Source organism: Antechinus flavipes, chromosome 2, assembly GCF_016432865.1.
Source record: "Antechinus flavipes isolate AdamAnt ecotype Samford, QLD, Australia chromosome 2, AdamAnt_v2, whole genome shotgun sequence".
In the NCBI taxonomy this organism is placed as follows: Eukaryota; Metazoa; Chordata; class Mammalia; order Dasyuromorphia; family Dasyuridae; genus Antechinus; species Antechinus flavipes.
In genome coordinates, this window is record NC_067399.1 from 238,051,871 (window position 1) to 238,070,340 (window position 18,470).

Below are 18,470 nucleotides of genomic sequence, written 5' to 3' on the forward strand. Positions count from 1 at the left end.
TAAATACTTCCTAAAGCTTTTCCTATGTTTCAAAGGACTTATAGACTATTCCTCTGTGAAATGGGAACACTATTTATTTACATTATTATGAGAAAAGGATTTTGTGGCCTATAAAATGTTATGTAAAAGTGGAATGCTCTCATCATAGAATGTTCCAGGACACAAATAATCATAGGATCACATAGTAAGCAGCGAAGGGGACGTCTGCAGTACAGCCTGCTCCTTTTCCAGAAAGGGAAACTGAAAGTCTTAATAAAAATCTTTTGCACCATATAGACTGACTTCTTTTATAATGATCAGAAGAATTACAACCACCACTGGATTCTTCAGACACTCACCAAAATATAGGCACTGGTGGTTCCATTAGGAATTCTCACACTACAAATAATGACATCTTAAGATTAACAAAATAGGGGGTTTTCTATTTTGTCTGAATTAATTCCCCTTCCCTTTTTTTGATCCTCACTTGTGATTTCATAGATGTGTAGAACTCCCACTGTGGAAATGCCATCCATTGAGTAAGACTGGCAACTTGATTGTCTGGCCTTATAGAGTAGCTGGGGATACCAATAGGTTTTAATGACTTTTAAAAGCTAGTAGTGTCAAAGGCAGAAAGAACTTGAAACCAAATGTTCTGTTTCCAAAAGTAATCTCCTTTTCCTCCACTCCACTATATGTTGTACTGTCTCTCATACCCCATTTCACAAATTTGGAAACTAAGTTTTGAGACATTAAGCCACAGGTTGGCAAATGAAAGAAGTAGGATTTGAATCCCTATCTTCTACCCCCCCATATCTGGTGCTATTTCCCTACATTCATAAATGAAGAGCTATACAACAAATTAAAATTAATGCTGCAATTGATACCAATGAACCAATTTAAATCATTATACTGCCACCCTGACCCAAAGCTTAAAGTAAGATAACGCTTTTCATAATTTTCTTGCTCTAGTAAGAATGAACCAGATTCAAATTACCAACAACTATGTATATAAAGAAAACATGAAGTTGCATAAAATTTATTTTTTCACCTTTTTTTTTTTTTTTCATTTACATCAATCCCATCTGGACCATACAAGAACAATAAATAGCTTGCATTCATTTTTCATTGAAGTCAAGACCTTTTAGAACTTGAATAAGTTATTTACATCACATGTATTAGGTGATGGGTACAAAACATCAGCATCACAATAAATAGTTATCATCTCCACATCAGGAATCATGTTTTTGAACAAATTAAAATGATCTTTAAAGGCATAGCATACACAACTTTTATTAGGCAACAGGAATGAACCAGATTGGCAAACAATGAAAGAAGAACTGTATTTGAAATGCTTAAGATCACAAGTGTGTCATCATACGTTTTAGAATTTAAATCATCCGGGATTTCTTGTTAAATTGAACCATATTGTACCAGAATTCCCCTCTAATCAAAAATCCATGTGCTCACAAATACTTTGCAATGAGGCTTTTATATACATTTATATATATATGTATAATATATATAATATATGAAGGGAGACATCAATATGGAAATCTTAGAATTCTGGATGAGTTTTAAATCAAATCCCGGGTCCTCTACTACAAACTGACAAACTAGACACTATTTTGGCAACTCTTGCTCTTGCTGCCACCATCCAAACCTCATAAGGAAGCCTGACAATACTGAATATGCTGTGTGACAATATTCAGGATTGTTCGTCACACCAGCTAATGTCATCGAGGACACGGGTGCACAAGCAATGTCACTTTGGTATAAAAAGGTAATGTTCATAGCAGTGGTATCATCGTACAATTTGTCATGTTCATTTTCACAGACTCACAGGATTTATAGTTCAAAGGGGCCTTAGATCATCAGATAGATTTCTTAAGTTTACAAAGAAGGAAACTGAAGCTGATAGAGGGGGAGTGACTTGGCCAAGATCATACAGCTTGTAATGTAGCCGGCTTCTGAATCTAGGTCCCAACTACAAGTCCAGTGCTATGTCACACTGCGATTATTTCCTCTCAAAACAGTCAATCCTCCTCACAAAAAAAAGGGGGGGAAGGATAAAATTAGAGAAACCATTTCCCAAGAAGGCTTTGTTAAGAAAGGTAAGGTTAAAGAAATGCAAGAGGAAGTGGAAATAAAATCTTCTATATTCATTAAAAAAATTGCTTGTATCTTTTTAAATAGCAGCATGGAATTATAAGGGGAATAAAATTTTGTTACTCTAGAAATGAAACACTTAGCAATGAAATCAGATATAATAATCCTTTCCTTTCTCCCTCCCTCCAAAAAAGAAAGCAGACATCTATAGACACAGAAAATGAAGGAAATTGTATTAGGAGAAGACCTTAGAAAAAGCTCAAAGGCTTTTGTTTTCAAGTTAAAATTAAGAACTGAGATATAAATATTTGGAGGTAAAGGCATGGAACTACTTCTCACCAAAAAAATGTGAGCCTAGGTAATCATGTGTCCCAATTTATAAAGGTTAAAAAATAATAATATATGTATAAAAACAAAATCCTGTCTGAAGAAACAGGCATTAGAATTTCCACTTTCCATTGAATGCAAAATTCAAAATTCATTAAAAAGTAGTTTCTGTTACCTAACTTTCCAATAGGGAAGAGTAGCATGGAAGTGTTTAGTAAACATATATTAGTATTCAATGCTACTATCATAAAAAGGAGAGTACATACATAAACAAAGTCTGAAATGGAGGGAGAAAAAAAGATAGTACTCTTCCAACTTCCCCTCTGTTGTTGTAAAACAGTGATGCTTTCTTTGCTTAGAAAATAGAGAGCATCCCATGCTCCCCAGGTGTTTTGCAACAAAGATTCCTGATAGGAGAGGCTAGAATTGGGCATTAAGCTGCTAGACAGTCTAATGTTAAACACTCCCATTCTACTCCAAAGTGTAAGGAAGTGAAGATGCACGCATTTACACACACACACACACACACACACACACACGCACACGCGCAGGTGAACACATGCATCCAAAATGCCAAGAGTAAAAAAGTACTAAAGAAATAATAGTTTATGCCCCTGATTTGGTTTGGTCTATTTCTAAAACAAAACAAAAAACCCCAAACACCCCCACAAACAAAAACAATCTGCGTAGACTATTGTGGTATTATTATTTTAATTTCTAGGGAAAGGATTGCTTAGCCAGTGCTAACTAAGCTTAGTCTGCTGTGCTAATTGGCCAGAGTGTCCCTTGGAAATCAAAGACACTCTCCAAGATTTAAGTGCAGCTGTGCCTAGAAATAAAGAAGAGCTTAAAGTCCCTTCCAGGCTGGTCATTTTAATGGAGGGAAATAGAGGAAGAGGAGAAAAGAGGAGGGGAGGGGAGTGGAGGGGAGGAGAGAAGAGAAGAGAAGAGAAGAGAAGAGAAGAGAAGAGAAGAGAAGAGAAGAGAAGAGAAGAGAAGAGAAGAGAAGAGAAGAGAAGAGAAGAAGGAAAAAGTCAGCAGAACCAGAAAAAAGGAAATGGAACCTTGCTTTGGAAGTTTATTGACTCATGGGGTTTTTCTATTATATAGCTCAAGAGAACAATCAAAATGGCACACTTTGCAAATTGGCCAGAATCTTCATGTGAAGTCTGCAAATGTTGATTCTTTCCTTTATAGTGTAAGACTTATTTTTTTTTCAATATGAACTCCTCAGCAGAAATTGAATTGAGTCCAAAAACAGACTCTCACCCTATTTGTACACAATATGTAAAGTGGTCCCTTGATTTTTGAGAATGGGCAGCAATTACTAAATGGTCCTTAGGGTCTGAAATTGTAATACAGAAGGCTGCCATGTGTTCTCACCAGAGTAAGAGATAATTGGTTCCTTTCTACATAGATACTTGGGATATTCATTAGTTTTGGTCTCCATAAAAGCTAAGCTAAATAATATCATGAAAGCTGGCATGGATGGCATTTCACCAAATCCCCTTGTTCCTCAGGTCAGGATTCTTAAATCTATTAAACACTCTTTCTTCCATTTTCTTGTCAAGTGTCAATTTCAGTGTCTGATATAAGCCATGTTTTTCCCTCCACACCTGAATTAAGAATTATGTCCCTTGACAAAAATGGGGAATATAAAAAAGATCCCAAAGAAAACCTTTTATGTGGCAACCATGTCTACATTCCATTATGTGACATCTTCAAACAACCAGCTGAGATTTATGGAGAAGAAAAAGATTACTGGATAGTCAAAATAATTTTTGAAGTGAATGAGGTATTTTCTAAACTTAAAAAAAAAAAAAGACCAAAGACTTGTATCCACTTGACTAATGAGCCTTCAATATTTGCCAAGACTTTTACATGAGAAATTAATGCATATAGTACTAGTCTCTTCAAACATAATCAGGTTGGTTATTTGTAATTTCAGAAAATAAGATCAAATGGGTCTCTGGACCTTATATATAAATGCAACTAGTCTCACGTGTCCATTCAATCTTTTTCTTCTTTATTATATCCTTTATCCTGCTCTGAAAATGGATGAATTAAGAAGATGTGAAGGACCAAAGAATAAGCTTGGTTTTTCAAGTCAAATGATCCAAACTATACAAACTTAAAAGAAGTGGAAAACTTCAATGGGCAGTCTATTCTATCATCAATTTATTTTCATTCTTTAAGATGGATTTAGAACTTAGGTGCTGTAAGAGCAATGATGGAACTACAAACTACTGGACAAATATTACTCTAACCCAAAGATGTCAAACATGGAATTGGTACTCCATTGTACGTACACATGTCCTACAATACTTCCAAGTATGGCTGAATCAGATTAAAATGTAACTGGGAAATATACAAATAATCAACAAAATAAATAAAATAGATAATATTTGTCATTTTCTAAGTCAAAACATAGCCTACAGAAATCCTTACAGATAGTGTAGTGGTCAACATTTCTATTTGAGTTTAACATCACAGCTCTAAGCAAAACAGGGAAGCCACCTATTCCAAGTACCACCCTAGTTGGGTGGAATCATCCTGGATAGTGATGGGACTGGGAACTAGGCAGTGATAGCTTTGCTTCTTCAAACTCACACTTTTGGTATATCTAGTATCAGCATTTCACTTTACCACAAGAGGTTTCACTCGCAAAGGTATCATCAGTTCATGAAGTGCTAGAATATGAAGTCAAGATGTTAAGTATATGTTACTAATGAAGACTCATTTCTTCCCTACTATACAAAGTAACTGTATTTAAAGCAATGATTTTAAAACCCAAGAATTATTCCAAATTTCTTACATTAATCTTTAAAACAATAAGTTATGGTTCACATGAAATATTGCTATATAAGAAACACCCCCCCAAAGCTCTAACCCCCAGTGGGAGAGAATTCTTTACCACTGACTGCTTTTCATCAAGTTTACCTTCAAATTGGTTTCATTAAAGCACATTCCCTTTCCCAAAGCTGGGGCTATCGCCTTCTCTCCACTAAAATTTTCTTGTTTTAAAAAGTCATTGATGAATGGTAAGAGTAAGAAGCCTTGGTTTATTTTCTGTTCATCTTCAAAAATTTCACTTAACAGGAAACAGATTTTTTTTTTTTAATGTAAGCGAAGAGTGGCAGTTCTTTGACCTTTCCTTTTCAGTCTCAGAGGATTTGAGCCACATCTGCCATATTATCTAAAGAATTAGTTGAGTCTCTTATCACACTGTCGACACATTTAGAAGCAGCCCAGCAGCAGATTTCCCACTAGAGAAGTCTGCTGAAGTTTAGGGGAAATTCTTGGAGAGCTATGTACCATTCAATTATTTGATCCACCACAGAGAATGATGACACCTTTAAAAAGTGACCAATTCAGGTGGCTGGTGAGGTTGAAAGGAGTGCCATGAGTACTGGACCATCGTAGAGTATAACTGTATCTGGGGTTCTGGCCTCAAAATTTCAGTCCTGGGTTATTCTAATGAACAGTGGAAAGGAAAAGTGACACCATAAGATTGCAAGCAGATTTCTTTTAAAATAATTTTATATGATGCTCATAGCTTCCTCCCAAATGTACCAAATGCCACTGTCTCACTAGAAAGACAATTTTAAATAAAAATTAAGCAACATTAGGACAGTTCGATACCAAAACAAAACAGCTCCTTATAATTTTCATCTCATTAATAACTATTGCCACATGACGACCCAAGTCATAGTCATTAAGCCACTTTCATGGTGCCCTTCACGAATATCTTGGCCAAGCCACCAATTTTCTATATATTCACACCCACTCAATTCAATGATAATTGAACAGGGAAAAACTGACCCAATGAGATACTTGTATGTACCCATCCCACCCCAGTTACTCTGCAAAAGGGTTCAGTTAATTGAATTTGTAAAGTTTCTTCTCACTGAAGCAGCACATACAAACAATTACTGCATGATCCAAACACAACTATCATAAGTAGTCGTTAATAGGAGTACATCATCTTTTTTCCATCAGTGATGTGCAAAATAAGAGTTCTCTCCAACAGATGAATGGGCTACGACGTGAGCTTTGAGTAACTAGGAGGAGAGAATCGTCTTCGTAGGTATTTCAGGACATAAAGGGGAAGACAGCTGACCAAGGTGATGACCGTGACCTTCCACAAGAATGACACAGTAGCAATGAAGTAAACATCTGCAACAAAAAAAGAAGACACCATTGAGCCAGGTCCAATGCATGGCCCAGGGAAATAAAAAAGCCATATACTACCCAAAAGGAAAAAATATTCCATAAAGAAAATGTACTACCTCTTGGTATCTGTATCCTTCCTGACTCTCCTCAGATAATCTTCCTACAATTACAATCTGCTTCTATTGATGGTTATATAAAGGTTATTAGTTATTCTCTTTTTTCAGACTGGCCTTCAAGACCCTAATCTACTTTTCCAGCCTTATCTATATTATAAACATAATTATATCTATATTATCTATATTATTCTACACGTCTTATTTTCAGACCAAGGTGAACTACTCATTAGCTTCCAAACACTGCTTTCCCATCTTTGCCTCATTCTAATTTCTTTTACTGGGAAATACCTTCCAGACTCATTTATTCCTGCCAGAATTATACTCTTCCTTCAAGACCCAGCTTCTACATGAAGTCCTACTAATTTTCACATGCCAGATTTAATTACTCCCCCCAAAATACTATGTCCATCATCTGGAGGTATTTGTTATTCCTAGAACTAATTAATTGTGTATATCTAAAATATAAGCCCTCAGAAGATAGGGATCATAGTTTCTTCCTATTTATGTTCCATAATGTCTTGCATGTAGCAACTGCTCAAAAATAAATGAACAGGAGCTCACATTTCTACACTCTTTGAAAGTTTGCAAAAATGCTCTCCCTACAACACCCCAATGAGGTGGTTATTGGCAAGAATTATTTTCCCTCCCATTTTCCAGGTGAGGATATATACTTAGAGAGATTGTGACTTTTCCAAGGTCAAATAACTACAAAACTAGGACTAGGACTCAAATATCCCAGCCCTTGAGAATGTTCTGTCCAATGGACTATATTTTTTACTGTGTACCAAGAGTTTCTCTGGTGTCTTTTATCATAGGAATTTTCTAGCTTGAGATTCTTTGTCTCCTTTGAACTCTGAAACTATAATCTGGATACTTCAATTCAAAGGACTAAACTAGTATTCCAGTATTCTCTTTTGAAAACTTTGGTTCATCAGAAATCTACTACCTATATCTGAAATAAGTTCAAAGCAAGTTGAGCTACTCATGTAGTGGGGATCTCTCAGAAGAATCAGCTCCACACAAAGGAAATGAGGGCACACACTTCTCTCAGTATAGGACATAATAACTGATATTTATAAATTTTGAGAGAAGAGGAGTGACACCTTGTGGTTCTCAGCAGTAGGTGGAAAAAGCTCCAGTAAAAAGAGACATGCAGCAGGAACCAGATTAACTAAACAATGGCAGGCTCTGACTTCTTACAAACCTAGTAGAAGAGGAAATAGGAACTCATTGTTTGGATGCCTTCAGATTTAGAGAGAAGAAAGCGGCACCTTCTGGATTCCAGTTCACCTTCCACCTTCCACCTTCCAGTTCATGGATCCAGCTGAAGTATTACTTCCTTCAGGAAAATTTTCCTAAGATGTCTCAGATCATTCAGATCTCTCCTTCCCAGGGAAGTCTCTGTCTACAAGACTCCTGTTTGTTCTGTCATCCACTTGACATTCATTCTCCCCTGCTTTAGGTTGTCAGTTATCTCTTTATGTAATAATTTATTAATTTGTTTATGATTACCATCATATATTACTTCAGGGTTTGCAAGCTGTTTCACAAATATTAACTCATTTTGATCCTCATAGCATAAATGAACATATGCTCATCTCAATTTTAGAAATAAGAAAAAGTGAATTTAGGGAGTTGAAATTAAAATCAATCAATCAATAAGTGTTTACTATGTGCCAAGAACTGTGCTAAGCAGTGAGTATGCAAAGAAAAATTTTAAAAAGTCCTTATTCTCAAGAAGTCTACATTCTAATGGGGCCAGACAACATTTCATGAACCTTAAAACTGCACTGAGACTTTTGGAATACCTAATAGGACTTGCCCATGATCATCTGGCTAAGTATATCTAGGGCTCAAACCTAAATCTTCTGATGAAATCCAGGGCACATTCCACTATTCCATGTTACTATTACCTGAAAAGATTTCCACTTTTTTTTGGCATTATTACTCACAACTACTATTCCCAGAGGATCATGTTGCAACCTGAAGGTGATAAACTCTGGAGCAGGTTAAGATTAATTCTTTATACAAATACTTGCTGGGTGGCTACTACATACTACGTAATGTGGAGAACATGATAGGCATGGTCTGTGACTTCATGGGGTTAGAGTCTAGTAAGAATGAGCCATATATACAAATAATATTAATAAAACATGGAATGGCAAAGTACAATAAGAAAGATCCAGATTATTACAGAAACTCAAGAATTGGAAGGATTAAGTTTAGTTGGGAGGAAACACTGGTACCATTAAATGCTACAGTTTATATTCAATGTTCATATGGACCCCGTTTTCCCACTCATGGGACTTTTATATTTGAAACTTAACAATTATCTTGTGGCTGCCCTGTCTACTTGAACTTCTGCTCCAATGAGCTCAGCTGATTAGAACTTGGTAGAACCAGAATGAGTAGACAAATTACATGGAGATGTAATGTTAGCTACCAAAATTTTTCCCAACCACAGTTTATATTTTAAATATCATGTCACAAAATTCTGCCACCTGTCATAAAGAGAACTAAATAAGACAAATGACTCTGCATGCCCAACATATAACCTTATACATAATATTTAATAAATGCATATTAGATTACATGGATTGGATTAGAGTAGACAGCCACATGGTTTAGCACCAAATGATCAACCAATACTGGAAAAGAGATAGAGATGCGAACAATATCTGTGGATTTTATTGATCTAGAGAACTTCTGAGGGACGACACTATCTCTACCAATGCAAGTTAACACCTTCTTTGCAACTTAAGAGTGCCAGAGAATTGTCTAGACTTAAGAGTGCCAGAGAATTGTCTAGACCCCTGAGAGGTTAGATGTCATGATAAGTGTATGTCAGAAGTAGTATCTGATGACAGTTTTTCTTTGAATCTGAATCTCTATCCACTAAACAATGCTGCCCACCTGGAAAACAATTTTAAAATAAGATCTAGTGACAATAGGTCATGAATATCAACTTCATGCAAGAAAAATGTTCTTCAGAGCAGCTATTTGGTGTACTGGATAGAGTACCAACCCTGAAGGCAGGAGGACCTGAGTTCAAATCTCCCTCAGACATTTAACACTTCCTGGCTGTATGACCCTGGGCAAGTCACTTTACTCCAATTGCCTCAGCAAAAAAAAAAAAGAAAAGAAAAATGCACTTCATTATGTCTGTCTCCCAACTTAGTGACTGCTATGAACTTGGATCTCATACCAGCTTTTACTAGGTTTAAATAAATTGACACTTTACCAATGAATTCATGTAAGAAGACCAGGGAGGCGATGTAACAGGAGAGGCTGAGCAGTTCTGCCACTATCATGAGCCAATGCCACGTCTGAATCGTTAACGCCACCATTAGCAGCTCGGTAAGAATCAAGGACGTGAAGGAGATTGCAACAATGTGGACAAATTCAGACTCAAAAAGCAGTAATGCTCCATACATAATGATGCTACCTACAAAGTAAGAAAGAAAAAACCCTGAATGAAGTAAATAAGGGAAGGATGGATTCCTTTCCCCAATGTGACCCGGCAAACCCACAAGTTTTAACACAAATATTTACTCATCTTATGAGATAATATTGCATAATGATCATAGTGCTAGACCAAGAGTCAGGAAGACCTAAATTCAAATCCTACCTCTGAATCAGACTATGTGACTAAAATAGCAAACCACTTACACTCTGAGCTTCAAGAAGCTCTTTAAATCAAAGCAAAAGTTCTGAAACTTTGAGTCTCAAAATCCCTTCATATTCTTAAAAACCAGAGGAAACCTCTTACCAAAGAGTTTTTGTTTATATGAGTTATATCTATCTATCTGTCTGTCTATCTATTTATCTATGAGTTATATCTATAAATAAATATAAATATATGAGTTATATCTATAAATATATCTATAAATATTAGAAATTAAAATGTCATAGAATTGTTACAAAAATAGCTTTGAGATTATGTGATGATCAACTGTTGATGAACTTGGTTCTTTTCAATAATGAGGTGATTTAAGTCAATTCCAATAGACTTCTGATGAAAAGCGTCATCCACATCCAGAAAGAAAACTATGGAGACTGAATGAAGATTAAAGCATAGCATTTTCATCTTTGTTGCTTGTTGTTGTTACTTGTTTGCTTGTTTTTGTGTGTGCTTTTTCCCCTTTTGATCTGATTTTTCTTGCACAGCATGACAAATAAGGAAATATGTTTGGAAGAACTGCATATTTTTAACCCATATCAGATTGCTTGCTGTCTTGGAAAGGGGGTTGGGGAAGGAAAGAGAGCGAGAGGGACAAAAAATTTTGGAACACAAAGTTTTGCAGATATGAATGTGTAAAGTTATTATTGCATGAATTTGGAAAAGTAAAATACTATTAAAAAGTAAGTAGCTTTGACCTTTCAGATCCCCTGAAAAGGTCTTGAACACACTTTGAAAATCACTGAACTAAGTTACAGATTGTGATCTGTACTAGTGAAAAGTTTCTACATCTATGAAATTCCATATCCTTGACCTATCAATAAATTCATTCTGCTTCATATCCACATTCAATATTTTTATTTAAAATGAAAATTGCCATTTCCTGATAATGGCAATTAGTGACCAGAAACTAAAACAAGTAGCTGAAAAAAAGAAGTGTCAACTACTTCATTACGTGAACAACTTAGCAGTTCTGCATAATAATCAGTCACTGAGTCATAATGGACAAAAGTCATGAAGTGACACAAATAAGGAGGATAATTAACAGCAATATTTTTTCATAAGAGTACATATACAATCGTTAAACAGCAAAGTATGCAGAAGCAAAAAAAAATAATCTACATGATTTTATGACAATATAAATGGAAATAAAAATAAAAAATGGAACCCAAATAGTATGTAATTATAATGACTAAGAAAATTGTCCCCAAAGTAGATATGAGAAAAATGTATCTCCCTCCTTTATTCTTTGCAGCATTGGGGAGCTATGGGTGTGGAGTATTGCAAACACTGTCAAATGATTTAGTTGATGTATTGGTCAAGTTTGGTGAACTCATTTTCCTTTATTTTTTTTTTTGTTTAAAGGGATGTTTTGCTAGATAGAGGAAGAGGAGGAAGGAATATATTCAGAAATAAAATTTCTATAAAAACCAAAAAAATCTAAAATTTAAAAATTAGTACTCTCTGAGTAATAATGATGGTGACAGTAGTTCCCCTTTGTGGTTCACAAAGACTTTCTGCATATGAGTGAGGCAGATAATATTAAGATCACCAGTTTCTAACAAAGATGGAGAAGTTGAGGTCAGAAAGATGTCAAATGATTTGTCCAAGGTTATAAAAGTAACAAATATCTAAGATAAAACTGGAATCCAGCTTGTCTAGCTCTAAGACCAGCACACATGTGGCAGTTTTCACTATACTTGGTATAGTATATGGCTTCGTATCATGGCTGAATGCCTGACAAATAGTCCATAAACAAAATCTAACACCTCTCTTATGCTTGAGCTTTATCTAATACTTGTATTAGAAGAAATTCCCCCATCATAATACATCATGGTTCATGATGGCTACTTTGTAATAGAGGTGATTTCATTTCTACTACAGTAAATAGACACTATGTTGCCTCCTTTTGATATACCACAAAAAAAAAGCAAAAAGGAAATTAAATTTCACTTCCTTACCCTGATAGACACTTATCAAAACCCATATTAAGAAGGTCTTGTAGGACAGTGGCCGTCCCTAAATAAAAGACAGAGGTTAGAGTTATATAAAAAAATTAACTGCCATCTGCTTTAATTTTTACCAGAAGGAAATATCTATCCATTAATTGACAAGTACAAGAGAAAAATTCTGCCTAACTTTATGAAATGTCTTAAAAAAAAAAAGCACTAGGAAAATTAACTTTTAAAGAAATCAGCATCAGACTTCAGGTATAAATCTATTCTTCAGTAATTAAGAGAACTGGCCACATTCCAGTCTGCTCAGCTAACACATGAAAGACTATGTATAGAAAAATCATAATGAACCTTAAGGAGGTCCTTGTAGAGTTCTGGATAAAGCATAGCAACTTCTGACTTGACATCTTTGTCCAGGACCAGAGAGAATACAGGAAACATAGTGTAAATAGTGGAATACCTAGAAATGAAGAAAAATTATAAATTGCAACCTAGCAATATACAAAAAGAAAAAACCTCTACAAGACAGTTAGGATCATCCTTAAAAGAATAACCTGCTTCCCAGTATCTGCTTTTAAATTACTCACTACTAAACACTCCAGGCTCCACATGGCCCCGTATTTCTATATGTATATCAGATCACCAAGAACTATTTATGCCATGTAAAGCCAAGGCTTTACAAATTACAGTTGCTTAGAAAGCAGTAATGTAATATCTAGTTCATTTCAGAAGGTACCCAAAATCCTTCCAGGCCAGGAATATGGTATAGTCTGGTAGCAACAATATAAGATGTTAGGAAGTATATATACAAACCCCTTTATATTAAAAATATCATGGAGGGCCCTTGTAGAAGCTACACATATAAATAAAGCCCCGATTGACTTAGGATTCTGAGATACTATTTTTGGAAGCCCCTTACACCTTTTAGGATTCTATTTACTAAAGTCTCCTCCCCAGTCAGGTGGTTCCTATGCCTTTAAAAGAATGAGAAGCACATATCTGATCCCAGTATCTCGTTTTTTCCAGAAATCCCACAGAGACAGTGAGGATATGAAATTAGGATCTTGTTTTTGCTGCCAACTTAGTAGGCAATTAGTCTGGATTCTTAATATGGCAATAGTATTTATTTCATTCCCCAGGTAGCACACTGCAAGAATAAAGCTACAAAAACAAAACACTCCACTTTTGAAACTAAGTTATGGTCATGAGATTTAAGAATTTATTTCAAGGGCATATTCAATTACATTTCCATTGATACCTAGGCCTAGTAACAACAGACATGAGTCCAAAATAATTTGGGTACTGAAAGGCTTTTGCAAAATGATTGCATTCCCTTGGAAAATGTTTCCCTTGTAGCCAGATTCCAAAAAGAAAAATCTTTCCTCTAAACCTTTCTTTAAATAATGACAAACTTACCCAATGATGAGAAATCCTTGGTAAAGTGGCACAGAAGCAAAGTAAAACACCGAGGAGAAAACAGCCTATGACAGAGAAAGGAAGAGGGTCACACACAAAAAGCTACTCCCAATACCCTCACACAATTAGAAATCCCCTGATTGAAAATCCACATTTCCTGATTTGGAAATTTTTGACTAGTGACAGTGATAACTCAGTATGAATACAAATCAGAGCCAAAGAGATCAATTATCTCTCTACTTATACTCAGGCCTTTAGTGGGAAAAAAGGAAGTTTGGAATTCTCTATTAGGAGAGTCAATTCTTTGCAGTAAATTTTCCTGCAAAATCAAAGGCAGACCAAAGAGAGTTGCCACCTGAGGCACTGATTAACAGAAAGGCTTTGTTCCTAGCATGATTCTAAATCAAAGACATTCCATTCTCACTTCCTGAGAAAAAAAAGGACAAATCCATAAAAACTCAAATACTTGTGTGTGTGTGTGTGTGTGTGTGTGTGTGTGTGTGTGCGTGTGCATGCACGCTTATCTATCTGTTTATCTGTGTATGTGTGTCCATCTCTGTGCATGGGGATGTGTGTGTCTGTCTGTCTCTGTGTGTTATGTGGATGTCTGTCTCAGAATATGTGTGTCTGAACCTGTGTATATATGTGTGTGCAAGAGCAAGAGACAGAAACAGAGATATGAAAAGACACTAAGAGAGAGAGAGAAATAAGAGATAAAGAAAAATGGAGAGAGACAAAGTAGAAAGTGAAAGAGATAAAGAGAGAGATGAACCATACAGATTCTCTAATGCAGGGGCTACTTTCCAAGTCACTCCAGTGCTCAACCACAATCCTTCCCCTGTTACTATATTCTCAAATTTCCTATAGGAATGCCCTTTGACCAAAGGTCAAAGCTATCCAGTGAAGAGTATTGGATTTGGAATCAAAAGACTTAGGATTAAATCCTTCTTCTGACATTAGGTGTATCATCTTCCTGGGTCTTAGTTTCCTCTTCTCTACAAATGAGAAGACTTATTCATGGGGGTTCCTCCATTACGAATTAAGTTCCTGAATTTAAGCCTCTTTTTGACTCTTTACCACTTAGCACAAAGCCTGGCACATGGCATATAGATAGCCTGGAACTATGATTTCATTGGTTTAAGGATTTCCTGAGTAAGAAATTCCCTCTATCAAAGCATGTCAGGACCTTCTCTACAACTTAAAATTTTAGGGATGCCTAGAGTAGTGGGAGGTTAAAGATCACAGACAGTATGTGTCAGAGGCAGGGCTTGAATTAAGATCTTTATGTCCTCAAGGCCACCTCTTTACTCGTCATCCCATGTGTTAATCATTTAACAAATACTTGTTGATTGATCAACTGGCCTAAAGGACTTAAGTGCTTTCTCTCAGATCTAGACCAAAAGGATCCTATGATTCTATGAAGAATAGTTATCAGTTTTTGTAAATTTTGTTACAAGAATGCCTAGGCTTTCTCTCTAAAGCAGTTTTGCTCATCTGAATACCTGGGTCCTCCAAAGGCCTCTTTTTGGCAAAATTAAAACATTATATCCATTTCTTTTAAAACAAGGCTTTTTTTATTTTTATTTTTTTGTTTGGGGGTTGGGGGAAAAGAGGCAATATGTGACTTGTCCAGGATCAATTAGCTAGAAAGTGTTAGATGATGAAACTGAATTCAGATCCTCCTGCCTACAGGACTGGTGCTCTATCCATTGTACCACCTAGCAGTCCCTTATCACTGAGTTTTAAATAAATCACTGTCAAATAGAGAATAGAGAAGACTTCTTTTATTCCCTAGTGCTGAATACTCATAAAGTCACCCTAGTATAGTTACCAGGTCTTAATGGCTTAGTTTTTACATGGAAGAAAAGACAATTCTCTGTCCTGATTCTCAAAAATATATATGGGATTTTTTTGCATGAATTCTTAGAAACATATGGACAATGGAGAAGTAAGCTCATCAAGCCAAGATTCCCTACGTGCATCCAGTGATGACAGATTAATTTCCAAATGATTAAAAACATAGCTTTGTCCAGCTCAATGCTTATGTTAATGTAAATTAAAAGCACAGATGTTGGTATGACTAACCACACCAGCTGTTTGGATTTGGAGAATTTTGATGAAAATGAATTTGAGAGTTCCCCATTATGACTTCTTTCCCCCGCACCTTGTCTCCCAGTAAATGGATGAGAGACAGGATAGTGTAGTGGAGAGATCATGGAGATGGGGGGAAAAAGAGATCTGGCTTTGGTTCTTCCTAGATGCATGGCCCAAAGCAAATCACAAACTGAGTCTTAGTTTTCCCATCTGCAAAACTGGGATAATAAAATTCACACTACTTTACAAGGTTATTGGGAGAAAAATGCTTTCACAAATACATGCATGCACTCATGCACATGTGTACCTCTCTGTATATCTATCCATGTGTACATGTGTATGTATATGTAACATGCTGCGAACGATACAAAAAGCTATCATCAATGAATAATTAACAATCAAAATATTAATAAATGTAATAAATACTTAAGAAACATGCACAAATTTGCTTATCAATATACTATCCTAAAGACACAATGGGGTAGAGTAGTACCTATCACATACATTAGGTTAAAAACTAATGACTTTCCATTTTTTAAAATTTCAATAGTATTTTGTTTTTTCCAATTACATATAAAGGTAGTTTTCAACATTCATTTTTGTAAGATTTTGAGTTCCATTTTTTTTTAAATCTCCTTCCCTCAAGATAGCAAGCAATCTGATACAGGTTATACACATACAATCATTTTAAACATATTTCTATATTAGTCATACTGTGACAGAAAAATCAAAATAAAAGGGAAAAACCATGAAAAAAAAAGGAAAGAAAAAAAAGGTGAAAATAGTATGACTAATCCGCGTTCATGTTCTCTCTCTGGATGCAGATGGCATTTTCTATCCCAAGATTTTCCATTTCGAAGGACAATATAATTTTCACAAAAGAACATATTTAATTATGAATCAAAATTCCACCTCATGTTTGTACTGTTTGAAACTATTCTAGAGACCAATTATTTAATTTTATTCCTTATCAGGGGGGAAGGCAAGCAGTAATATTTCCCTTTAAAAAGTGAAGTTCAACAGTAGTTAAATGATATATATACCATCCAAAAGCTACATATTAGCCAGGATAGATCTGAGGTCCAGTGACAGCCTATCCCCTATTTTTTTCCAGCTAGTCATGGATATTTCTACCTAAATTCAGAAACAGACTAAACTTTGGATGACTAAATTAGCCCTCCTCTCCTCATTAGTTTCAGAAGGGTGTTTTTGTAAACTGTTCATTGCTAAGCACCTAGAGTTCAATTTCTCTCTTAAAATGTTGTCTTAGACTGACCCTGCAATGAGCTTGAAAGCCAAGCCATGTTAATTGCAACTTCCTAGTAGTGGGCCATTTTTTTCTGCAGCAAATCTCAATTATTCTTATATTAGATATTCATGATAATAATAATAAGAAGAATGAGAATAATTAACATTTACATATCACTTTAAGATAAGAAAAATATTTTACATATATTATCTCATTGGATCCTCCCCCCCAAAAAAGCAGGAAATTGAAGTTGCCAAGGGTTACAAAGCTAGTAAACAGCTGGAGATGGAATTCAAATTCAGGTCTTCCTGATTTTTAAGTGTGGGCTTCTACTGACTTATCATTTAGTTATATACTTTTCCATATATCAAGGGGTCTTCATATTAGACATGAACCTTTTATGCTGTGTCCCATATCCTTAACTACCTTTCCTATGGTTCACACCAAATGCACATATATTCTCTGTGCCTGTGAGTATTGCTTTTCCATGAACATAGGTCCTAATTCCTTATATTTTTAGCTTTGTGAATTACTGTGATTGAAAAATTTCCTCCTTTGATGCCCAACCTTCCAATGGTGTTTTTAGGCAGCAGATACCTAAACACTGTGTCTAGGCCAAAAATAAAGCCTCCCTGGGGTTAGCATTCCACATGATGTCCTTAATATTTAAAAATCAGCAGCTACCACCTAAGTCAATCATTCATTCAACATACAGTGATCAAGTATATTGGGTGCACAGGACACACCCAACAGGACCCCAAGATTTTATTTACCTGCATAGTGCTGATACAGAGGCTTCTGTGGATAACAAATTGACTGAGGGCGGCTGAGCGTTTGTAACTGTTCCTTCCATGAACCATAAGTAACCGGCCCAGATGTTTAAATTGAGTGACAGAGAAATCTGCAGCAAGAGATGCTTGTTTTCCTTCCTAAAATCCAATGAAATTGAGCACCATTAGAGTACAAGAGGTCAGAGTAAAAACTTTTTTTTTAATTGAAAAAACAAGACATTCTTTGGGAACCTTTGAGGGACTTCAATGAAGAAATACTAGTTCTTTGGTTTCAAGCTACACATGGTAGGTGGTCTGACTTGGAAGTTCAGCTTAAGAAGCAGAGGTAATTTAAATAAAAACATTCTGAATTACAAGTCAATTACAATTTTAGGGGGATAACTAGATACAGCAATAAATGTTACGTGGATAAACCAACCCTAGAATTTGTAGCTGAATATACCAAATCCTCCAAGGATAGTTAATGCTTAAAAAAAAAAAATTCAGTATTTTATGAATTAGCTCAATTTTGTCCCAAAGGAAAAATAAGTTCTTCTCAGATGTAAAACTCTTCTTGCCCTTTGACCCAAAGATTTCACTAAT

At 35.6% G+C, this 18,470-nt stretch overlaps 1 protein-coding gene across 1 annotated transcript in view; it reads right to left on the minus strand.

Moving 5' to 3' along the window:
* Window positions 1-987: 987 nt before the first annotated feature.
* Window positions 988-18,470, minus strand: part of ATP9A (ATPase phospholipid transporting 9A (putative)) — a 166,371-nt gene continuing 148,888 nt past the window's right edge. The window contains exons 23-28 of the mRNA XM_051976604.1: window positions 17,871-18,026; window positions 13,755-13,819; window positions 12,690-12,798; window positions 12,345-12,402; window positions 9,946-10,149; window positions 988-6,591 (exon numbers count right to left, since the gene is read on the minus strand). Coding sequence (XP_051832564.1) covers window positions 6,455-6,591; window positions 9,946-10,149; window positions 12,345-12,402; window positions 12,690-12,798; window positions 13,755-13,819; window positions 17,871-18,026 — 729 coding nt within the window. The 3' untranslated portion in view covers window positions 988-6,454. The remainder of the gene's footprint in view (window positions 6,592-9,945; window positions 10,150-12,344; window positions 12,403-12,689; window positions 12,799-13,754; window positions 13,820-17,870; window positions 18,027-18,470) is intronic.